The sequence below is a fragment of the Sinohyriopsis cumingii genome, chromosome 1 (genome assembly GCF_028554795.1).
Source record: "Sinohyriopsis cumingii isolate HCF-2022 chromosome 1, ASM2855479v2, whole genome shotgun sequence".
Taxonomy (NCBI): Eukaryota; Metazoa; Mollusca; class Bivalvia; order Unionida; family Unionidae; genus Sinohyriopsis; species Sinohyriopsis cumingii.
In genome coordinates this window covers 24207145-24234127 of record NC_142961.1, presented here as the reverse complement: position 1 = coordinate 24234127, position 26983 = coordinate 24207145, and the positions used below count along the sequence as shown (strand labels likewise).

Genomic DNA, 26983 nt, shown 5'->3' with positions numbered 1-26983 from the left:
TTGCCCAGGGATACAAGAACACTAAAAATGAACATTACAATTACTAGATTATCAAATTATTAGCAAACGTATTTATGAGGAATTGCCTTTTTCGTATTGGACAGATCGGTCAGGTGGTATCTTACAAGAATTAAGTCAATTCTTACTGACTGAGTTAGGTCACATGAGTAGGTATTTTGAAATATTAGAATGAGTAATAACATCTGTCATGTGAAGTATACTGCGACATATAGTCGTAATAGACTCTTGAATGTGTATATAAAGAGAGAACCGAACAATCAGATTCATTCCTATTTTGGAGTCATTCTTATTTCTTGTGATTCATTCCTATTTTGGAGTCATTCTCATTTCTTGTGATTCATTCCTATTTTTGAGTCATTCTTATTTCTTGTGATTCATTCCTATTTTGGAGTCATTCTTATTTCATGTGTACTTCTAATATCAAGACCGCAAACGTGTTTTATTTTGTACTTAGATATTTTTAGAGACGAGAAACATTCGATTAGACTGTTTAGTAGAAATAGAAAGTGCTAAATTGAACTATAATATTATTTTGGAACTACATACATATCTACATATCCCAAGATTTATAAGAATGCTTGACTTTTAAAGAAAGAAAAAACCATGGCCAGTAATCTTTCCTACATTCTCTTGGAAACGTTTAGTAGCCTTTTCTACTGGTTACGTGTCAAAATAAAACAGAATAAATGTATCAGTATTGTAGCAAGTATAACAAACGATAAAACATCCCCAACCCCAATATTAGCAGTTCTTTTTCAGAAAACAAACAAATTTCCCTGCTGCCATTTTTCTTTATATTTAATTAATAAAGCTTAAGTATGGTGCAATCCAATAAAACAAATCTCTTTTAGGGCTTACGTCATCTATAGATGGTAAATTGCTCTTGACATCCACAAGAACATACACAGGAGGTATGGAGTTATCATCCTTTTTGTACCAGACATCCAGCAAGGGGGCGTTACGTGTATCGCGACTTTTGTGACCCTTTAAAGCCACCCTTAGTTGATCATACTCGTGTGCAGGAATGACACTTGGTAGAGGACGCTCACCATATCGCTGGCCCACAAAAGCCTTCAAATAAATTAAGAAAATAGCTTAAAAGAGACAGAGACACAGAGCGAGAGAAAGAATTCATCATTGGACAAGTTTAACTGTGTATTTCAGAAGGAAAAACCCAACATAGTATGCATTCATCAGATGCATATGTCCGAAATATTCAGAAGAAGATATTCATGGATTATGAAGTCTGAGTATCAAGTATTATGTATTTCAATGTTTGTGACAATCTTTTGACAAAACATTTACATTTAAATCATATTCCCCTTGCAGGCCCTGAAAGTATAAGTAGATGGCTTATGATACAGACATTTTTGGTTTGGGCTACCATGCACAACAACATTACAACAAAAATGATTGACTAATTCAAGTTCCATCTCTCCCATGAATCACATACTATATACAAATACTTTCCTTACTACTGTATAAAAAAATCTACTGAAACACTTCTCTTACTACTTAATAATACCCTTAAAATTGCATAAATCAAGAAAATACATAGTTATCTTAATATTAGATTTTCAGAGATGAATCCAGAACTATCCAACATCTTACTACTGAAACACGTCATATCTGCTATACAATAAAAACAAAACTAATAGCTTTAATGGAATTGAAAAAATGCTACAAGTATTGTACTGAAAAAATCACAACAAGAAACAAGATTAAAATTCATTGCATAAGACAAATGACGCAGCAAAGCTAGGTTGTCACCAACTCAATTGTTTTCAAAAAAGGGATGGAGATATTCAGTTTAGCAATAAAACAATAATTTCAATATAAAAATAATGTGTCCTTGTTTACAGGTTTACATGGTATTAAATGTGATTCAAAACAACATTAAAGATAACATAAATGCGGATTTACCTATTTCAAACACAAAAAATGTACGGCAATATTTCAGAAAAGAAATTTGCATTCAGTCATGAAAATAGTCAGATAAGCTGCATCAAACAACACAGTAAGATTATCAAAATCGTGGCATGGATGGATTACTCTATGCATGTGATGTTGATAAATGCACAAATCTGAATACTTTTAAACTTATGGCCAATGTTAAAGGTCTGATCAACTTTACTTGCCAGTTCTATATACAATCAGTCATCAAAAACAGAGATAGAATTTGCACCATTTTTAAATAATTAATGTCGCAGATTTTCAAAAATGAGAAAGATCAGAATTTATGCACCTATACTGCAATCATAAAGGTCAATAGTGTACAAATTAAACGAGACAGAGCGATAACAAGCTATGCTGAATTTAGTGAATGGTTAACTGAGCAACCTGTTTAAAAACTGCACGTGAGGAAATACGTATTATCAGCAGAAAGGTCTATGTTATTCATATGAAAGACCTGTGGAAAGCAGACTGATTAAACATGCAAGTGCATCAAACATAGCATGGATTCAAATATATTTTGACAGTAATATGCATCTCTACATGCGTATTTTAGCCGCAGAAAGAACAGACAGCTTCAAACTAAGAATGAAAAAATATAGTTTCGTGAGGAAAAATAGCTTTACAACAAAAGAGTCAAGCATTTGTTTGACAAGGAAACAAATCCAGTACTTTTCAAGCAACGAAGATAAAAATGGGATAGATTGTGATGACGTTTACGTGAAGACTCAGTGGTAGAGTATTTCTCTCAAAATGAAACCAGAAAATGGACTTATATTTGCCAACTCTAAGTGATAGATGCACTAAAATGTGTTATATATCAATAGAAATGACTCCAGGTTAACATAATGAAGAAGAATAAGGTCGAAAATATGGCACAATATATTCGTTACCTGACAACTGATACAACCGGAGCAAATAAATTTAAAATTGGTAAAAGTGAAATCATTTAAAAATAAAATATATTTTTAAAGGGCTACATATCTAAATCAGCTGAGGAAACATCAAAAATAAGGCACGTAATATCAATGACAAACTGAAAGACTTGAGTGGTGAGGATATAAGAGTCATTTTTATGAGTAGAAGGTTTCACTATATGACAAACAGAATGATTGAAAAGATCAAACGTAGGAACAGTTGTCAGTTGCTACAAATGCCATCGAGAAATGATGGTGAAGCGTATGGATTAACGAAATACAATTTACTAGAGATGCAGAGACTGCATACACGTACGAGACTAATATGGTATTTCAGTACAGGAAATAACAAAATTAGATACAGAAATCAAAATAAGCATGACTAATTGAGGCAGAAGCGCAGGTGGCTCAGTGGTTAACGGGCCAATCTAGTAACCAAAAGCGTGCGGATTCGAATCCTAGCCTTGTATTATGCATGACTGACTATTTTAGCGTGTCACCAAGTCAAGTAATTTACTCAGATTACCTCAGCAGCAGATACCTTAGTTTGCATTGCTGTGCCATGGTTACCGTTTAGATCATATCATATTTTCATAAGCGACATAATAGCCTCAAAAATGGACTATGGTAAGCTGTGATTACTTGCTGAATATATTTGCTTTTTTTTCCGACACACTGAATGATGGACGTAATAAATTACTTACAACGAAACTTGGCCCTGCCGAGAACTCATGGCACCTCAGCAACTCCTGCTGGCAGAAGCTGAGTCGTTCAAGATCCAGAGTTTTCGCATCTTTTGATACACCCCAATGCAAGTCCACGGCCTGTAAAAAAAATGTATTTTAGTGTCTTGACGATGATGAAAAGGAGGAGAAAGACAACGCCGATGACGATGATGATGAATTTTGTTGCAATCACCACTACCACGCGATTAACGCAAAAACCACTGCCATCAGCACTGATCGTTTCTTACAGACAAACGTCACCTCCCTAATTCATACAAATACAGACAAGACACCTCTCTAAACCATACAAATATAGACAAAAGTCACCTCTCTAAACGATACAAATGTAGACAAAAGTCATCTCCCTAAACCATACAAAAATAGACAAAAGTCACCACTCTAAGCCATACAAACATAGATAAAAGTTACCTCTCGAAACGACCGCTCCGGTGTTCTAGTGGTTAGAGCGTCCGCCTCGGATGCGGGAGGTCATTGGTTCGATGCCCGGCCAAGTCATACCAAAGACTTACAAAAAATGGTACTAACAGCTGCCTCGCTTAGCGCTCAGCATTAAGAGGTTAGTGTTAGGACTGGTCAGCCTGGTGTCAGTATAATGTGACTGGGTGGGACATCATGCTACATGTCTGCGACATGATGCCCCAGTGCTAGGCATCACTGTAAACTGCCACACTGCAGACATCGAAGCGATATGACTGAAAAATTGTTAAAGGTACGTTAAAAATCCATTCGCACACACACACACACACACACACACACACACACCTCGAAATCATACAAATACAGAGAAGTTACCTCTCTAAATCATACAAATACAGAGAAGTCACCTCTCTAAGTCATACTAATACAGACAAAAGTCACCTCTCTAAACCATACACAGACAACATGTTACCTCTCGAAATCATACAAATACAGAGAAGTCACTTCTCTAAATCATACAAATACAGACAAAAATCTCCTCTCCAAGCCATACTAATACAGACAAAAGTCACCTCTCTAAACCATACAAATACAGACAAAAGTCACCTCACTAAATCATACAAATACTGACAAAAGTAAACTCTCCAGACAATACAAATACAGACAAAAGTCACCTTTTTAAACCACACAAACACAGACAATAGCCACCTCACTAAACCATACAAATACAGAAATTTATTAGTGTTCAAAATATCTAATAAAAAATCATCTACATGTGCATACAAACAAGCCAACAAATATCCATGCCATTCTCAAATGTGTTTGAGTAATCAAGCGAAGTTAAACACAGGAGTATAAGTTTTGAAAAACGTAAAACAGTTATAACAAAAACTAGGAATTTTTTTTAGCTGCCTCAAAATAAAACATAAATGCAAAATACAAATTCAATGTTCTCCGATGTCTATGAATAACTGTCTACATAACACTAAACCACTCAAAATGTCTGCAACTCCGACATCTTGATCGTGTGAGAATAATCTAGTTCAATTGGTGTTCATCAATAAGGAGATCTAGACTAGATCAATTCAATTGGGGCTTATCAATGGGGGGGGGGGAGAAATATAAACTAGATCAATTGTATTGGGGTTGATTAAAACGGGGGAGGGGGAAATCTTAAATAGAATAATTCACCTGGGCTATGATCCATACATGGGGGCGGGATTAAACTAGATCAATTCAATTGGGGTATGATCTATACGGGGAAGGAAGAGAAATCTAAACTAGATCAATTCAATTGAGGTATGATCCATATGGGGGAGGGGGAAAGAAATCTAAACTAGATCAATTCTATTGGGGTTGATCAATACGGAGGGGGGGGGGGAAGAAATCTAAACTAGATCAATTAAATTCGTGTAGATCAATACGGGGGTAGAGAAATCTAAACTAGATCAATTAAATTATGGTTGATCAATACGGGGGGGGAGAAATCTAAACTAGATCAATTCAATTAGGGTTGATTAATACGGGGGGGGGGGGGGCGCGGATCAAAGCTGAATCAATGTTTTGTAAAACACGTAAGCCACCAGTACAGTCAGAAACTTAACAAATTAAATGAGTTAAAAAATGTTTTGGAAAAAATTTAAAAGTTTGAAAATAGCCTCAACGATATCAAATATAAATAAGTAATCTACATATGAATACATGACCATCAATTCTCGTTTGATTAATTCAATTAGGCCAGCAACAAAAGCAACAAAATATAAATCACTTAGTGGCCTCAAACTATAAAAAAGGTTACCTACATATGCATATAACCATGTCAATTGTATTTCAGTGTATATGTCAATTGTTTTTTGGGCAATCATGCTAACAAGGCTTGAATCCAAAATAAGGTTGTCCAAACAAATTTGGCCGCTCTATGACTAAAATTTTATATTTTTTTACCTTTATATTTTATTGTAATATACCTTTTACACAATTTTAACATCTGACCTTTTATTTTATGTTTTACACCTTTCACATTATTTTAACATCTAACCTTAATATTTTATACTGCAGTACTTTATGTTCAAGTTTACTTATGATCTTGTTTATATTTACGTTATTAGAATTTTATTATTGTGATTACGTGGCGTTAAATCTTACATGCAAAAATGTTTAAATCCAAAAGTTCCAAAATTAATTGAAAAATTGGAGAAATTGCTTGGGTGGTATGAGAATATATTCATTTAGTCTTCAATATGCTTAAAAACAAGCCAATCAAATTTCCTTGGCCTCTACGCTAAGTACTTTTTGTGTCATTTCTCGGGATGAACGGATGAACATAGGAACTTAATGAGATATGCACTGTTATGTATATTTGATTTAATTTATATTTGACTTAGTTTAATTGTTTGTAAGTTTTAAAATCTTTTCATTTTTAATTTCATTACATGTCAAAGTAATGTAGTTTTGTTTACTAGGAATTTTATATTTTCCAGAAAATTCAGTTTGACCGGAATCGTTTCATAAATACCTAATAATCGAAAAACTGTTTCTATTTTTGACTTAGTTCCCGACCTTGATTCAGAAACCACTGAGGCAAGTAAACAACTTTCTATTTTTATTTTATTCTCGGAGTAAAATGATTGGTTTTTATCTCATTCTGGGAGTACGTGATTTTAGATTGTAAACATACCTATTTCGCTATTCTGGGTTTTCCGAAATTGCGCAGTAGTTAGATTTATTAGTGATGTTTAGAGAGATATTTCTCAGTTTGGGCTTTTACCTTGGACACTGGAAAAGTGTTTGTTCGTGAACAGTTTGGAGTTCTATTTTAATTTCTATTCAAATTATTTGGATTCTAAAAGATTAATTTTTTTTCGTGGAAATATCTGAGTGATCACACAGAATTCTTGGACAAAGACATTTATATAAATTTTATTCGGAAATTCAAACACCGGAATATTGTTTATGAATCAACAAAGAACTGTATATACAATAGAACAATACTAGCAACAGTATAGTCATCGCATTCCATTTTGGAATTTTCGTCGGGAATCGAACTCAAATTTCAGTAGAACATTTCATTACTAGGACTTCTGAAATTTGATTATTGGATTATTCTTAGGCTATTTTTGAATTCGATTCTTAAAACCGTAAGTTCTTAATTTTTCATTTTTACAGTGTTTTTCCAGGGAAATAAATTATTGGTTAAATTTTTCAAAGTTTGTTGTTTTCACTCTTTCTTTTGTTACTGTTTATTATAGTCTAAGCACGTAACATAAGAATTGGGGCCTCGTCCTTGGATTTGTTAATTTTGGCTAAAATATTTCAGAAAACTTTGTTTTTCTGAAATTTAAATTCCTCTAGTTTTTTTTTTAAAAATCTTTAATGAAATCGGCAAGCCCATTCTAAAATGTCACCAAAAGTGGAAATCTTTCTTTCAAGTCATACCCATGACCAACTAGACCTTTTCAAAAAAGACGAATTAATTCAACTTGCCAGAAAATATGTTCTTTCTGAAGTAAAAGCTTCCTTAACGAAACAATAAATAAAAAATATTTTGGTCCAGCATTTGGTGGAAAAGAATGTTTTGGATAAAAGTGCTTTGGTTTCGATCAGTAAGTCTGTATCAGACTAAGACATAAAAATGAAGGAATTAGAATTAAAATACAAGATGGAATTGGAGTTGAGGAAGCTGGAACTTCAGAAAGATAAAGAAAAAAACCAAATGCAGTTGCAATTGGAAAAAGAGAAAGAACAAATGAAATTGGATAAAGAAAAAGAACAAATGTTATTACAAAAAGAAGAAAAACAAATGCAGTTACAATTTGAGAAAGAGGAAAAAGAGACAGGAAAGAGAGAAAGAAAAACAAATGCAACTGGAAGAAAAACAAAAAGAAAGAAAAATGCAGTTACAAAAAAAACAAATGCAGTTACAATTTGAGAGAGAGGGAGAGATGCGGATGCAAAGTGAGAAGGAAGAGAGGGAACATCAATGTAGAATAAAAGAAATAGAGCTGGCAAGTGAAAAGCACATTCCCACGTCAAATACTAATTTAAGATTTGATGTTGCAAAAAATATTAGGTTAGTGCCCCCTTTCAGAGAGAGAGAAGTTGGCAAATATTTTACTCGTTTTGAAAAAGTTGCTGAAAATTTTAAATGGCCAAGGAAGCATTAGACTCGATTATTACAATGTGCACATATTGGTAAAGCTAGTGATATTTAAAATTCACTGTCAGTTCACCAAAGTGGTGACTATGATACGGTTAAGGAATGCATCTTAAGGGGTTATGAGTTAGTCCCTGAAGCTTATCGGCAAAAATTCAAAAACTATAAAATTGAAGATGGACAAACACATGTCGAATTTGATAGAGAAAAAGAGAAGTTATTTCATAGATTGTGCTCAGCCAAGAAAGTTGAGCAAGATTATGAAAGCATCGAAAAACTTGTATTACTTGAAGAGTTCAAGAAATGTGTCCATAGTGACATTAAGACTTATCTTGATGAGCATAAGATCGAAACCCTGGAAAATGCTGCTCGTGCTGCTGCTGAATATTCTTTAACTCATAAAGTTCCTTTTGTAAATAAGACTTCTACTCAACAGTCTTCTGGCAGAAAAGCATTTCAACCTAATACAAGGCCTTCTAAGTCTCAAACTGGCACAACTTCTAAAAATAAAGCTTCAGATAAGCATCAGAATCAAGACAGACCTATTCAAAATGCTCTTATTTCTAGGAGATCAAGGTCACGGTCATGTATTGAAAGCAATACATTTGTTGGGGCTAATAAACCCCAGTCTGATTTTATTATGGAGAATTATGAACCATTCATATCGAAGGGTTCTATATCACTCTTGGATGATTCGGCCAATCCTATCCCTATTAAAATTTTAAGGAAAACAGTAGCTTCTCATAGTCTTTTATTGTCAGGTACTTTGCCTTTTTCTGATAAGTATTCTTCTAACGAGAGTGTTCTTATTCAGGAAGAAGAGTGCGACTTTGTTAATATTCTTCTCCACTGTGTAAATTGATCATCAGACTTAGTCTCAGGACCATTGCCAGTCGGAATAGTGTTTAATTTACCCGTTGAGGGCATTCATTTATTACTAGGCAACGACCTAGCTAATGACAAGGTTGTTGTTAATCCACTTGTAACTGACAAGCCTTGTTTGGATCAGAAAGTCGTTCCAATTGAAAAAGAATTCCCTGATTTATTCCCAGCTTGTGCAGTTACCAGACCTATGTCGAAGAAAGCTCTTGAAAATGATGCTGACAAGGAAAGGAAAGTATTCCTTTAGCTGACACATATATTAATCAGGCTTTTGATGAGGTCACTTTCACTCCTTGTTTGGATCAATCAGAAGGCATTGGCCACAGTGATCCTCTTTTAACTACTCATTCTCTTTATTCTATTCAGGGTGACAAACAACAATCACTTGTTGTCGAAAAGGAAAAATATCCTGACATCTCCTGTTTGTTTCAAAGGGCCATTAGTGAAACTGAAGCCACTTAAAGACCTGTCTGTTATTTCATTAAAAATGGAATTCTTATGAGAAAATGGAGACCTCCGAGGTAACTGCTGATGACGAGTGGTCTGTGAACTGTCAAATTGTAGTTGCAAAACCTTACAGACGGGAAGTACTTAGTCTGGCCCATGAAACTCCTTTGGCTGGTCATTTAGGGATTAATAAGACTTATCACAAGATCTTGGCTCACCTCTATTGGCCAAAAATCAAAAATGATGTTTGTAAATACTGTAGATCTTGTCATACTTGTCAAATGTTCGGAAAACCTAATCAGAAGATACCTAAGGCTCATCTAGAGCATACTCCTGCCTTTGACGAACCATTTAGTAGAATTATGGTAGATTGTGTTGGTCCCTTACCTAAGACCAAGTCAGGTAGCCAAATCCTGTTGACCATTACGTGATCGTCACAAGGTTTCCAGAGACAATTCCTTTGAGGAATATTAAATATAAAACAATAGTGAAAGCTTTGATAAAGTTTTTTTTATAAAACTCAATTTGGCCTACCCAAAATATGTCCAGTCTGATCAAGGCTCAAATGTCATGTCTGGAATTTTTCAGCAAGTTATATATGAATTAGGCATCCAATAATTTCAGATATTCTGCCTATCACCCAGAGAGCCAAGGGGCATTATAAAGATTTCATCAGACTTTGAAAAAATATGATCAATATTGTCTTGATACGGGTAAATATTGAGATGAAAGCATTCATTTACTATTGTTTGCTGTTAGGGAATCTGTTCAACAATCGTTAGGCTTCAGTCCCTTTGAAATGGTTTTCTGACACACTTTGCGTGGACAATTGAAGTTGTTGAGAGAGAAACTTCTTTCTAATGAAGATACTGAAATTAATCTTCTTGAGTATGTTTCCAATTTTATGTATAAATTCTCAAAGGCTTGTGAGGTCGCGAGAGCAAATATACACTCTACTCAATCAAAACTGAAGTCAAGATATGATAAATCCTCGAACGAAATGAGTTTTCAACTTGGTGATTAACTTGGTGATAGAGTCCTGGCTCTGTTGCCCATACGACAAAAATCTTCTTCAGGACAAGTAATATGGTCCCTACACAGTTGGCAGGAATGTAAATGATCTAAATTACATCATAAATACTCCTGGGAGGTGAAAACGAAAACAACTTTGCCATATAAACATGCTAAAGGAGTATATTGAAAGAGATAGCCAGGTTAAACATGCAATTGATTTAGTTGTACCTGTCCCACTCAGTGAAGATTTAAGCGAAGGAATATCATCGGATTCTACTGATATAGGAGTGACAAATCTTCGGAATCCAGAAATTATGAAAGAACTGGACCAGAAACTTTCACATTTACAAGACCAGACGGGGCAACAAATCAAGGTGCCCCGTCTGCATGCCGTTGAGATTCAGAAACCGAGATGGAGTTTCGAGTTAGCTGAAAGCATTAAATACCTGGCTCTAGTTTACAGATTAAAAAACAAAACCCGTCTTTTCTCACATGACGATGTAATCATTACCTCCAAAAAGCCAGCGAATCCAATGCCAAGTGTGATAGGGATATTTGAAAAGTTTTGAATATTTTGTTATAACTTTCTTTGCTTCTCTGAATTTGTTGCCGGTCGATAAATAAAATAACGTTGTCAAAAATGATAAGCTATTGCACGCATAACATTCAGGACACCTACACATAAATGCATGTGGTAAAACAGATCAATAACAGTGACGTACAGCTGTCGAAGAAGGAAAAACAGTTTATTACTGAGATAAAAGCGGGCTGTCTTAAGTTAATTTCTGGCTGATAAAAAACAAACTCGCTTTGAAATCGTCAAATATTTCGCGCCAAATATGAGAAGAGTGACCAGAAACGTTTCAATGAGATTGTCATACGTGATGAAACATTGATTTACCTTTCTGAACTCGATCCAAGAGAAAATAATTCAGTTTGGATCGTTTGGATAGGAGAAAACAGCAGAAAACAAAAAGTCGCTCGACGTGGTCGGACTATCAAGAGAGTTTCCTACTCATAATTTTTAATGCTAAAGGCCCGGATGTTCAGGTGCCTATGCCTGGCTTTACTACTGTCACTGGGTATTTTGTGGCTCTAACGTATTGCCAAAAGTTGAGGAACACTGTTGAATCACCCGTCCGCGCACCAGTACCAGATGTGTCGATCTAATTCACGACAACACACCAACGCATAAATCCGCCATCGATACATACTTCCTGCATAACATCCAAACTTTGTCGTATCCCCCATGCAGCGCTGAATTAGTTCTAGGTGATTTTCTGCTCAATTTCGTTATCAAAGATTCACAGATCGCAAACTATTTTAAAGTAGCCATGCAGTTTTCTGGTGTATGAACAACATATTAAAACGTGAATACAAAAAATGACGTTTAATAATTGGATAACCAGACTGTGAAACAATATAGAGGTGCATGGGAAGTACTTTCAAGGGATGAACTGACGTATTGTTACTGATTTTAAAAAATTGTTCGACAGTGCAAAAATATTCAGAAGTTTTTCAGTCTGTTACAGATCAATTTATTTTTGTGTCATGAATAACATAAACCGGGTGGGAAGAAAAAGCTAGGACTGAAACTTCGGTCCTCCAGCTTTTGGCTGATATATTAAAGAATCTTTATCTTGCATCACATCAAGACATTAGAAAGAGGGTTCATTTCAATTTTAGCCTAAACTCCTCTCAGATTAAGCTGCATTTTTGAACACAGACAATAAATTCACTAAGCAACAATGCGAAAAAACAAACAAACAATAATTAAATGATCGAACGATGCAATAGTTCGATTTATCTCTCCTGTAATCAAAACAAACAGGAAAATCAACTTAAAATAATAATAAAAATATCATATGCAGAGCTTGCAGCGGGAAGAAAAAAGAGCAATCAAGTTTGAGAAGAAGAGAGTGAAAAATATGAGACAAAATCAACTCCTGTCGGAATACTGAATATTTCAAATATGTACAAGTTTGTGACACCGATGCATCACTGTCAGTCAAGTCATTCAGTGATCAGTGATATAATTGAGACCCGGTCTTGTTCTGATTAAAGGTTAAGCGGACGTCTGCATATTTGTGAAAATATAATGTTATGATTGGACAACACTGATCACACATTGCCAAATTATTAAATCGTTACTTTAAAATACCAGCAAAATTCAAATTTAATAATCGCACACTATTACAAATCTGGGCATTTTGTGTTATAAAAGTCGGTGCATTTTGTGTTAAAACAAGTCTGTGCATTTAATGTTATAACAAGTGTGAGCATTTTGTGTATCCTATATATGTGCATACTAGGTATCAATATATCGCACTCGTTGATACTCAAACTGGAACTTGGCTGCTTTTACATTGTTTCGACTTCTCGAACCTGATTTGTATTACTCCAGCCGATCTCAATGTTTCGATCTAAATTCCTTGCACTAGAACGTGTCTTTCTGTCATGTTTCGGGATGCTTTGGTGCTCCTTAATATCTGTTATGTTTCGAAACGCTTTAGTGCTCCTTAATATCCAAATTGCTTGCAAGCGACATTGCAAACAGGTTTTCCATCGACTCTATATGGTACAATCAAGGAAAAATTGTAAAAATCAACTCACAAACAAACATTTTTTCTGGAGCAAAAAACAGATCGGAGCGCTGCAGATTTTAATAATTTAAAATGGCATTTCAAGAATATCTTATCATGAAACCAGAAAATTATAGCTATTATATTTGTTGGTACAATTTAAGAGATAGAAAGACAGAAAAAAATGGATGGACATACAGTTACAGTGAGTATTACCTGAAAATCCACACCATATTTCTCGCGGCAGTACTCTCTCAATTTAGGGTAGACGTTTTCCACAAAGGAGTTTCTCTCAGTCTGAGAGTCTGGTAACAAAAAATGACAGCAATGACTAGAGATACAGTTAACAGTGGCGCACCTAATGGAATATAAAAGTCAGAAAACGCATGTATTGTCTGTTAATTTATACCAATACATACCATTCATTCTCATTATTTCAAAATATTGTGTTTCTATTATATATGTGTGTATGCATTTTTGCCTTTAAAGATCTCTCTAACATTTTTATGCAAAATATGAACCACTATTCTCTTTTTCCTTGCTAAAATAATTACATAGGATCCATCATTTGTTTTAGATTTTTTCATACAACAACAACACTAATAATAATAATAATAGTAATAATAATAATTATTATTATTATTATTATTATTATTATTATTATTATTATTATTTTCTGAGGATTATACATTTGGTTATGAATAATCAATCTTACATGTAGTCTTTAATAACACTGGACAACAAATTTTTACAAAAGTCATGTTACTGAAATAAAATTAGTCAATTCTTATCAATTTTTATGTGCTGAACACGAATATGACAGTCAAATTGCAAAATTGGCTCTAGTTTTTTTGTAATCTGCAAGAAATTAATGTTTACATAACGAAATGCATTCCAATAGTAAAAGGTCAACTGTAATAGCCTACCTATAAAAAATCAAGTCATTGACTACATCTTAGATTTCTTCGCCTGTCTCTTGTACAGCTGTTCGGGAGCATCTCTGAGGAGTGTCCAGCAGTAGTCAGCCAGCATTGTAGTGGACCATTTTCCCTGGTATCTTTGTTCCATTGTTGCGATATCTTGATGAAAACGTTCGCCGTGTTCATCACTAACAATACCACAGTTGCTAGGAAAGAAATCCAAATGGGAATGAAGGAAGTGAATCTTTAGAGACATATTGCAGCCAAGTTTCTTATACTTCATCAACATGTCTTCTACTAGTTCCTTATAGTTTTCTGCCCTAACATTTCCGAGGAAGTTTGTAGAAACTAGGCGAAAAGCATTCCATGCTTGTTTCGCGTCACCTTCCAGCAAGTTGTTGAACCGGTCATCTTTGAAAAGCTCTCGAATCTGAGGACCCACAAAAACTCCCTCTTTAATCTTTGCTTCGCTGAGTCGAGGGAATTTTTCATGCAGGTATCGGAATGCTGGCAAAGTCCGGTCAATGGCTTTCACGAAGTTCTTCATCAAACCTAGTTTGATGTGAAGGGGTGGTAGCAAGATTTTCTGAGCCTCAACCAGAGCTGGGTGTTGGATATTCTTCTCTCCAATGGCTACATTCTGCCTGTGAGTCCATTCCTTCCTCATGTAGTGCATTTCCCTTGCTCGGCTATCCCACTCGCATAAGAAACACATGTATTTTGTATATCCTTGCTGCAGTCCCATTAAAAGGGCAACTACCTTCAAATCACCACAGAGGTGCCAGCTGTACTTGTTATACTCAATGGAATTCAGTAGCTGCCTTAAGTTATCGTATGTCTCTTTCATGTGGACAGCATACGCTACTGGAATAGATGGAAGAATGTTTCCATTGTGCAAAAGCACAGCCTTGAGACTCAGTTTCGAAGAGTCCACAAATAGTCTCCATTCTTGTGGGACATGAGTGATTTTTAAAGCATTCATGAGGTCCTCAATATCGGAACAGAATATCAGATTACTTTCCTTTCTGAAGAAAGGCTCCAATTGCTGGTGGCGCTTTCGATATGCAGTAATTGTGACATCTTCTTCTAGAAGATTCCATTGTTGGAGTCTTGATCCTAGCAATTCTGCCTTGTTCTTTGATAAGTCCAAATCACGAATCAGGTCATTTAGTTCTTCCTGTGTTATTCTGTGTGGGGTTGATGATGCACCACAGTGAAAATCTGGATCACTGCATGCTGATGGACCAGGAGAAGAACAGGTCGACTCACCTTTGTCTTCGTCAGATGAATCAAGAGAATATTCTGCTGGAGGTTCTGGAATAGGAAGTCCCTCACCATGTGGAACTGGTCTCAATGCAGACGGAATGTTTGGGTAGACTATTCTCGACTTCTTTCGCTTCGTTATTCCGCCGGAAAGAGGAGGAACCAAGCAGAAGTAACAGTCATTTAGGTGGTTGCTTGGCTCTCTCCACACCATTGGGACTGCAAACGGCATTGATGACCTTTTGCAATTCAACCACTGTGAAAGCTGTGTTGTACATGTAGCACAGCATATATGCGGAGCCCAAGGCTTGTCTTGGTCACCAACCTTGCATCCGAAGTAAAGATGATATGCCTTCTTCACTTGAGAATTGATACTTTTCTTCTGGTTGGCAAATGTCACTTCCCCACAAATATAGCAAAAATTGTCCGCGGTATTAACACACTTTCGAGGCATTACTGTTCTTTATTGTACGTAAATGGATAAAATAATAAGTTTTATGTAACAGTAGCTTGAACTGTCTCGCACAACGTCTAAAATATTTTAAATGCTGAACCTATCTGATTGGGCTTTATATAGTACACTGCTTACGTCAGCTTCAGCAGCCGCCTGGCATTAGTATAATAGGCCTACACATGTATAGTACACTGCTGACGTCAACTTACTTCAGCAGCCACATGGCATTAGTATTGCATTGCATCAGAAAATGATGCAATCAACTGTGGATGATGTGAGCATGATGGTATTATGCAATGTTACATCATTATTCCGGATGTTGCTGCAGTCCTACTGGAGAAATTTACACAGTGAAACATAGAAAATGAGGTATATGAATATCTTCAAAACGAGAGCCAATACAAATTTTTCACGGTTATATTCGTGTTCGGCACACCAAAATACTACAGATTAGGGCCTTTTCAAGTCAGTAATGATTTCACTGTTGACCAGTGTAATAGACTATTAAAACTATAAATGCATGGTACAGGTAAAAACAAACAACAACATACTTACTACAGGTATCTGACACAAATATCATACATAAGAAGAAATTGTGAAGCGTGTTCTTAAATGAGAGAGAGAGAGAGAGAGAGAGAGAGTGTGTGTGTGTGTGTGTGTGTGTGTGTGTGTGTGTGTGTGATTTGGATTTTTAACGTAGCTTTAACAACTGTTCTGTCATATCGCTACGATGTCTGCAGTGTGGCAGTTTATAGTGATGTCAAGCACTGGGGCATCATGCCGCAGACATGTAGCATAATGTCCCATCCCAGTCACATTATCCTGACACCAGGCCGACCAGTCCTAACACTAACCTCTTAATGCTGAGCGCCAAGCGAGGCAGCTGTTAGTACCATTTTTGTAAGTCTTTGGTATGACCCAGCCGGGGATCGAACCCACGACCGAGACGGACGCTCTAACCACTAGGCCACCGGAGCGGTTCTTAAATGAAGAGAGTATTTGTTTTTATGTAAAGGCATTAGAAATTACATTCTATATATAAATATGTTTTGTATAGATTCGTTTTTAATTTAAATGATTGAAGATTAGAGTACCAAATTAACCGTAGATTGTGTCAATGGATATTAGAGGCTGGAATTAAGATATCACTGATGTATTATCGATCCATATTCTAACATGAGTCATTTGTCAGATGGTAAGCACTGTCACTTAATGATTAAACGTGTTACATGATTCATTTGCCAGATGGTAACCACTGTCAATTAATGATTGAATGTGTTACATGATTAATTTGCCAGATGGTAACCACTGTCAATTAATGATTAAATGTGATGATGCATAGGCTGGCTTTGGTTGCAAATAATTCTAGCAGCTCGTTAATTATTGGATTAAGATCAGTTCAACCATACTCATGCAAAGGCTAGATGTATTTGTAGCAAAGATTCTGGCATATGCAAAGACAGTCTGTTCAATAAGGGTATTATGGAGAATACCGCAGAGCACAATAAATACTTGCCCGTAATCAGAAACGAAAATATTTTGATTTTTGATGTGATTTAATTTAGTTCAGTGAGTAAATACATGTATATGCTGGTTTGTCTTATAGTAAACATAGATGCACAATATGTGTATAACTTTTATTCATAAATAAAGGCCAATTGCCAAGGTAGTCAACAATTATTTCGGTCAAAGTACGCTACTCATTCCTGGAATGTAGTTCATGTCAACATAACGTGGCACTAGGATTAAATTTGTCCTGCAGAGATATTATGCACGTCTTATTGTTCATTGGCTAAGCAATCTGAGAAGGTCAGGACATGACTGTTAAATATTACAGAATTTAATGAGTTAAGTGTTCGAGAATCTTTTTAGTTATTCAGATTGTGTTGATTTGGAGCGCACATAGAAACTATAAAAGAGAATTAAAGCACCATATTAGGATTCTTCAGTTCAAATGCAAGTTTGGTGTGTGTGTGTGTGTGTGTGTGTGTGAGAGAGAGAGAGAGAGAGAGAGGGAAGTATTGTGATTGAATTAAAATTGTTCCCTGTAATATAATAGTGGAAAACATTTATTCTAAAACAGATCACATACAGTACCGTGAGGGTTATGTTAATTATTAAAGGTAATGAACATTTAAATATTTCTTTTAGATATGTGAATCTTTCAAGGACTTTAGTATATTCTACCTACACGGGAATATCTTTAAGTAAACACTTTTGGTAGAGAATTGTGATTCTTTAGTGGCACATTAGAACCTTAATTCTGAATACCTTTCCATAGCAGGAATTAATGGGAAACTAATAGTACAATTTAGGATAATATTCAAGGAATTCATACACTGAAGTTATTTCTAATTCTTCTCTGAATTTATATTTTGGGGAAATAAATTTATATTTTTGAAATCTGAATGCTTGTTGAGTTTTATCTTGTCTTGCTATCTGAGGTTTTATAGTTTTAGACGAAACAAACAAAAAATAGCATCTGAGAAATAAAATTCAAAATTTAGAAAAGGTGTTTGCGTGCGGAATAATATTCAGCTAGCAGGTACTTACACTGAAAGAACCTCATACATTTTCTAAAAACTAGACTGGTTAACCAAGGTCAACAAACGTATTATCTGACATCTCAACCTCATTTGAAGTTTCTCCGTTCTTGTTGCACAAAAAGCTATTGAATTCCTTACTAAACTTTATTCAAGATTCGTCTATTACAGAGTAGTACAATCAAAGTCATTATAGCCTCGGTTTTAGAATAAAATGTCTGGTCCAACTATGAACACAAGTGTTATTTACCTATTGATCAAACATTCAGTACACACATTGTAAATTTTGAATGTTGGCCATTATATATTGTGTACTGCCATTTCATTACGGGTCACTTGCTTACACATCAAAAGCCTTTAGTGATGTCGCCATTAACTTGAAGAAGAAAGAAAGAAAAAAACGGCTGTATTTAATAATAATAATAATAATAATGTGACAAACATATGGTATGTGTTATTTGTATTTACGTTTCCGTTCATAGCTTTGCTAGATTTTAATGATAAATTTTGATTATTGGGAATTAGTATTCAGAAAATATTTCTCTAACCGAGTAACTATTCTTTAACTAGGTGCACGTTTCATAATGAACCGTATTCACGTGACTTGATGATTGCACGGATAGGTTTTGTATAATCACACCATACCACTTATAACGTATAACTCTAGCTATCAGAGGAAAAATTCTGTATGTTACGTGTTTATGGAACGTTTTGTGGCATTTGGCATAAAATACAAATTTGCGGTTTAAACATGCGTACTGATAAATCATACCGATGTGAAAATGTGAAGCAAGAGAAAGAAACAAGCATGAAATTAAGGACTCGCGAATGTGTAGTCCTTAATGTGATCGTAGGGAAATTATGTGTGGTCTTCAAGCACACTGAAAGAACGATCAGGGGTTGAACATTCTTTAGTTTTTGTTTGATAGGTCTTGAAGCGAACTTATAAACTTGCAGTTTTTATCTTGGACTTTAATAATTTTCTGCAATTTGTGATTTTGGTCACTATGAAGGTACAAGAGAACAAACAAAATTACAATCCGAAACTCAAATGTTCTTTATAAAATAGATGTGACTTTAACCACTGCAGATCATAAACAAGAGAACAGAATTAAGGTTAGCAATTAAATATGTCGTAAGCAATATTCTCTAGAAATTCTTTAAAACCTGAAAGGTCATGTTCTATGCAAATTGCATTTTGTTCTTTGATAACACGAAATATATTCTTTAAATCTACACTTCATATTTGTTTAGCATGCAATTTAAGGTCAATTGAACTGAATGACATATTGTTCGGGGAACGTTAGGCTAAGTATTCACGTTTCATTTTCCACAGCAATAAAGAGAACGGTTTTGATATATGTATTACTTCTTTCGTATCGTATCAATAACACACACACACACACACACACACACACACGCGCGCGTGCACGCGAGTGCGCAAAAAAGGCACTAGAGAATATAACCAGACTGTTCTTGAGGCATAATTTACACATGTATGTGGTATATAAAAGGAAATTATTTTGGGGACATGTGCCTCGGCCAATCTAGAATTTGCAGCATTAATTACTCAGAATTTACACTTATGAGTGTATGTAGAACCAAAAAGCCATATTATATGTAAAGCTTGTGTTTATTCATGTTTTATTCATGTGAAAGTGAAAAACAAAAGGGATTGGCAACATCTGCTTCCTTGCTTTTCAAAAGAAATCTATGAAAACAATGTATCAAGACAATCCAGGTATGTATTCCTTTTAAATGCCTACCTGTATTAGATCTGTTTTGACCAATTCATCTAAAATATTGTTTTTATGACTGAAAGTTTACATAAAATATTTATTTTTCTTTAATATTTCCTGTGAAAAGTTAAATACAGTACTGTATATACTTTTTTATGTTATTTTATTTATTTATTTATTTATTTATTTTGCAGTTGCTTTATTGCACAGTTGGATTGTGCTGGCATTTTTTGTCATAAAAATAGTAACTTACTGTTACAGTGTAAAATAACAATAAAATCACAGACAAATGAAGATGCTTATGCAATGGGTATGGATGCTACAACAGCCTGAGCTGTGAGTAACCTTAAAAACTTCAAAAGTTTCTTTTAATGTATTACAGGGTGGGGTGAGGGGTCTTATTCTTCAAACAGAAAACAAACACATCTCATCTGTGAAGATACAAGCATAAATTTGTATTAATCTTTTTTACTACTACATTAATTTAATATCCAAAGGTATAAAGCAGGTTTTATATTATTTTGTAGCAGTAATAATAAAAACAAACTGCTGGTTACAGGTAACGATAGCAATGATAGTTATATTCATTGAGTATATAGTTGCTACCAAATGACTTGTGGAAGATTTTGTGTCATTTACTTCTGGTGAAATAAACAACATACTTGTCCGTTTCCCCTCGACCAATTATATATATAATCTATTTAATTTATAATATAGTTTTATTACAAGTCATTTGGGTTTTTGACGTTAATATTTTAATGCTTTAAATTCAGTGGCTGGCTAGTACTGAAGTACATGTACAATACGTGTATCATTCTCATTCATGAGTCAACGCGGAATCTAGATCAAGTCAACAGTTATGTAAGTACGCCACCCTTGAATTCGAATGCAAGTCACAAAACATCACGTGAAACTATGAGTGCATTTGCCCTGTCAGAGGCATCATGCACGCCCTAATTGCTGACTGGCTCAATGATTTGAAAATGTTAGATTATGACTGTTAAGTTATTTAATAACATAATGATTTAAATTGCTCGAGAATATCTTAGTGATTTAGATTTTGTTCATTTGGTGCCCATTAGGAACTATATAAGCGATGTTGTTCTTCGGTTCATGTGTCTTGTAAGATTCGTTGAGAAGAAATATTGATTTATTTATAAAACACATTAGAACCTTCGTTCGAAATACTTTTGAAGTTTCCGGATTAATGTGAAATTGATAGTACAATTTAGGATATTCTAGGAATTCATACATTGTAAGTTATGTTAAATTCTTCCACTTTGATTTTATATTTTATTTAAATAAATTTATATTTTGGGAAATTTAATGCTTCTTGGGTTTACCTAATCTTGTTACTTTAGTTTTAGCCCCTGGATGTAACATACCCTACAAATTTTCATGCCTGTGCTAATCCGTTCACGTTATAACAAACAACTGTAAATTTACACACATAGGTAACTTTGCACATGCATGTAAACTGGTGCACGTTAGCAGGGTAATAATCACATGACCGATGTCCTTCTTCCATGATCTTCATAAGGGGCAGTGACGGAATTTGCGGTATTGTTTTGCTGTTTTGCTGCCTACACACCCAATACTACATTATGTCAATATGAGCCGTTGAAAGTAATAAACATTAGTTGTAATAGAATTTGGTACAGCACATAAAATAAACTTCTATGTTTGTTCAACAGTTGCAAGTTATTCGTAACACGGCCTCCTATTCTTATTCGCACACACACACACACACACACACACACACATATATTGCATAATGGGCGCCTCCCATTTTTTTCTTCTTTTCTTAAATTGCTCAAAGGACTCTTACAACATTAATCCGTTATCGTACACACACACACACACACACCGGAAAGAAAAAAAGCTACAGAAGTTGTTGAAAGATTACTTCATATCTACGTAGTTCGTGATTTTTAGTACAAACTCAAACATCAGCATTGTTAAGTTCAGTTGAAAATGTTAAAGAAAAGACAGGAGTTGGCAATAACAGATCACTGAGGCAAAAGCGCGGGAAACCTGTGGTTCGTCAAGAGTACGAACACAAGTTGTCGTCACAGTCAACAGTATGACGTCATTACAACCGTCATTCTGTCGAACTGAACAATTGCGTACTCGAATACACGAGAGAGAGAGAGAGAGAGAGAGAGAGAGAGAGAGAGAGAGAGAGAGAGAGAGAGAGAGTGTGTGTGTGTGTGATTTGGATTTTTAACGTAGCTTTAACACTTTTTCAGTCATATCGCTACGATGTCTGCAGTGTGACAGCTTATAGTGATGTCTTGCACTGGGCATCATGCCGCAGACATGTAGCATGATGTCCCACCCAGTCACATTATCCTGACACCAGGCCGACCAGTCCTAACACTAACCTCTTGATGCTGAGCGCCAAGCGAGTCAGCTGTTAGTACCATTTTTTTTTTAAGTCTTTGGTATGACTCGGCCGGGGATCGAACCCACGACCTCCCTCATCCAAGGCGGATGCTCTAACCACTGGGCCACCTGAGCGAGAGAGAGAGAGAGAGAGAGAGAGAGAGAGAGAGAGAGAGAGATGTTCATCTCTTCTGCAATTGCGACTTTTGGAAAATCCTCCTAACTCTCAGAATTATTTTTTTTGTAAATGATTGTTATGGATGTGAAACAAAAAGGTATTTAAATAAATTCTCCGTCTTCGTTTGGAACCTTACTGATGGGGTGGGTGAATTAAATGAAATGCAGAGAGAGAGAGAGAGAGAGAGAGAGAGAGAGAGAGAGAGAGAGAAAAATCGGATGGTATTCCTTTAATAGGGTGCATTAATATGTGAATGCAGTTATGAATAAAGGAAGGATGATGGGAAATTTTATAACTGTAAAACTCTCCAAAAATCATAACAAACTGGGTTTACATATGGAAACATTTGGCGTCCACTCATCCTCCCAATGTTAATCAGATTTGGCCTGCTGGATTTTAACAGTTAAAATAGTATGGTGTCTGGTAAAGCTTTTATGAGTCTACAAAATACCACTATATATATGCTGCTAGTTTGATGCGATTTCCATAATGCCTACATTTGAATGGAAAATGCTCTATTTTCTTTATATACTTTATATGTACGCTTATAATTCAAAACAGAAAGTTTATATTTACCTCGACCGGTCGAGCTGATGTATACTCTAACTGCCCGTTGTGGGATTTCTGGAATGTCATCTATTCGCACATTTCCTGCAATAATGTTCTTAACGGTATTATTCCAGTGCACGGAATCCGTCATAGCTGTTTTGGAGTCAGCATGGGGTTGCCAAATTACTGATCCGGTATCGGGGTATACACTTTACTCCCCACAAATTCCTGTGAACACTTGTTACACATGTCACGCTGTGTGCCTGTGTTCCGTAATTTTCCTGTATATTTTTCGCATACTTCTCGCTTTAGGAATATACAGCATAAGCAGATATATTATATTATATTTCTGAGTCTTGATTTAAGCTCCTTTGATCCACGAAACGTTGAGATAAACGATATGCGACGTTTTACGTCCACACCTGAGTACGCTGAAAGGTAGTTGCTAAGGAAGAACGAGACTGTTTGCTGTATAATAAAGACTCCGGTACAGCACATTAACCGTGAATGCGGTAGCTGAAAGACTCCGGTACAGTAAGTTGGCCGCTCATGCAGTAGCTGAAATGAGACAAACCGATATTTTTCTCTCGCAGTTATCAATGGTCATTGTTGTATTTGATGAAAATAATCTAAGATTAAGCACAAAGCCTTTAGACCGCAACAAATTTAAATAACTCAAGTCATCAATTATGTTACGCAAATACTGGTTGCCACGTATCGGCACGTATATGTAGGCCAATAACAATCAATTACGCGAGTACTACTTATATATATATATATATATATATATATATATATATATATATATATATATATATATATATATATATATATATATATATATATATATATATATATATATGTTGAACGATACGATATATACTCTCTTTATCCTTTTAATATTGAAATAATAATAATTAATCAACGGTTTACAATATTTCTTTCTTGCACTTAGCAATGAAAACCCGAATGTAATGTTTCAAAATCTCTTGAATACTTTGATCCAAAGTTACTTATCATTATCATCTTCATTAAGCAACAACAACTTAAATAACTGCAGCTTTGATGGCTGACCAACAGAAATGCCACGTTTTTCATGCAAATGCCTCAACTGAAATTGCCGTGATTATTAACCTTTCCACCACCACCACCACGCGATTCAGAAGTCATGCCGGGGGCTTACTAGTATCAAAACCATTCGATGTATTGTGTGTCTTCAAGCTCTGATCTGTATATACAAAGTTTTGTGAGCAATATACAAAATGTCAGTGTAGTTGAAATTGTAACAGTATTCGGTCTTTTGACACTATCCTCGGTACTCCATGGAACGAGCAAAGCAGCAAACTTTTTAATTTGCAGTTACTATATGGACTAAGTAATATTCGAAGTGTCGTGAATTTTCATCTGACTGTTTTAGGAAGGAACGAGTAACGGACAGACGTATGACGGACGGACAGACGGAGAGTATCACAGTATCCACGACATTTTCGTGGAGATAATAGCTGGAACAAAATTACCACCACTACACCCACTACTACTGCAACTACTTGTACTGAGGAACAAGATTATGATAATGATGACGACGGCGATGTACTGACATTGCAGCTGACGTGTATGCCACCATGGAACTCTGAAAATGTCAATAAGAAAATAAATAAATAAACAAATAAATTTTAAAAAAATACAAGAGCGAACAATGTTGTATCAAAATAGCAGGGCACTATTCAACCAAACTATAAAGAATTTAAGTTTATATTAAAATATTCTTTTGTGGATTTTGGCATGTTTAAATTATTTTTCCAGATCTTGGGTTGATACAACTTTTTTAAGCATCAAGCCAAGCGCAACATCAATTTTATAAATGTAAATTTAAAAAATCAGGCTAATTTCCATCGAATGTGACAAACGTGCAAATCCGCGTACTTTAATTTAATCGCATTTAATTAACTGCCGTAACTTCTTGTTGTAAAAATCTAAACTCACACTTTTAAGTCTGACTGTCTGCTTGTACATCGTTAAAATTTTATATCAAGTTTCTTATTCCATACATACCTTATTTGTTTTAAATCTAACGTTATTTTAAACGATATCGATTAAACCTAAATCACTGAAAATGGACGAAAAAAGTAAGCGGAATCGGATGAAAGAAATCGAGAGCGAGAGAGAGTTAGCGAGTTAGAGAGATCGCAGGGTTAACCGGTGAGATTGTAGGACGTACTCGAGATCATAAGGTGCGCCTGAGAGATAGTATGGCGCACTAGAGACGGTCAAATGATAATAACAGCTGTGACATCTTATGACGGTAAATTATGGATTAGTGTATTTACGTCAAATGATCATAAAATATGTGACAGCTTATGACGGTAAATAATGGATTAGTGTACTTACGTCAAATGATAATAACAGTTGTGACATCTTATGACGGTAATTAATGGATTAGTGTATTTACGTTGGCGGTCCACAAGCCGTAAAGCAGCTAATTATGGAATACTAAATATATACAGGTATTACTAAATATTAATTATATGCAAATATTGCTAATACTAAATATATGCAAGTATTACTAAATACAAAGTATATGCAAATATTACTAAATACTAATTATATGCAGGTATTACTAAATGTTGACTGTATGTAACTACATATTACAAACTGGTTAATAACGATGCAGGCATGCCTTAACCTGTCACTGATTCTTATAAAATACGATATCATTTTACTGTTCCATTTGTAATTTCTCTTTCAAACCTTCAAAATGTTAGGAGTCTGGAGGATCAATCGAATACCATTACAGTAACCCTCCTCCCCCCACCCCCCACCAGACAAGCAAAATGGCCAAGGTCAGTTCCAATAGACCTCTCTCTCTCTCTCTCTCTCTCTCTAGCAATTTAATGCAAAACATTGCAAACAAAATGCAAAAAGGGTGTGAATTCAAAACAAAATTATTTTAGTTTTGTTCAAACGGTTCAATGGATCGTTAAACGTCTCTAACTTTTTATTTGGCAAGTGTAGAGATATCATACAAGCTAAATAGAAGGAGGGATTTTGAATTCTTATCCATATACCATATAATAAAACCGTGTTATGGGATTATTACTTTTCAACGACCCGCCTTTATGACAACATTTATTACATTGACAATCGTAGAGACGATTAAGTCTTCAATTGATCATGGATTTCAATAAATCACCAGGTATTTATTCGCACCTTGGCCACCTGATCCAAAATCAATATAAGCAGGGCTCCGGGACAAAAAATTGGGGGAAAGATAACACACTTTGATATATCACACAGTACTTATTGATTTTGTATCAGACGATTCTCGTATTTATGACCTTCTTGATCATCAACGTGCTGCTCGGAAACAGAAAGACATCGACCTATTGTTGATAGTAAGGCACATAGTCGGTCTTTTTAAAACATAAATGTCGAACAACCATTTTGTGTATGACAGTAGACACGTCTTATTTAGAATCGGAATTACACTGCATATTAAGCAACATTAGCTCGTTGGATCTGTTGTACCTACTGTAAACGATAATATAACAACTGACTTCAGCAATCAGACAATTAACAATTCTACTTTGTCACGGAATTGCATATTTATTGTTTATGAATATTTGGAATATAATGTACTCGGGTTTCGTTTCTGTGTACAGCGTTACCTGAGGGTGGTTTATCTATATCCTATATTATTTTGAGGTAGTGAGTTCGGTTCACCCCATGCTGCATGAGTGAAATGCTTATGATGGGAAAAAACCGATTTACATTGAGCCCACATCCCCTGCAGTGCAACGTAGAAAGTGTACATATATGCTCA

The 26983-nt window shown here is 35.2% G+C and overlaps 1 protein-coding gene across 1 annotated transcript in view; it reads right to left on the bottom strand.

Annotated features, from left to right (window-relative positions):
- The window catches only part of LOC149806559 (NACHT and WD repeat domain-containing protein 2-like), a 35826-nt gene extending 12040 nt beyond the window's left edge, over positions 1–23786 (bottom strand). Inside the window, exons 1-4 of the mRNA XM_089954652.1 lie at positions 23191–23786; positions 13349–13437; positions 3596–3715; positions 880–1092 (exon numbers count right to left, since the gene is read on the bottom strand). Of these exons, the coding sequence (XP_089810778.1) occupies positions 880–1092; positions 3596–3715; positions 13349–13437; positions 23191–23314 (546 nt within the window). The 5' untranslated portion in view covers positions 23315–23786. The remainder of the gene's footprint in view (positions 1–879; positions 1093–3595; positions 3716–13348; positions 13438–23190) is intronic.
- Between the last annotated feature and the right edge of the window lie 3197 nt (positions 23787–26983).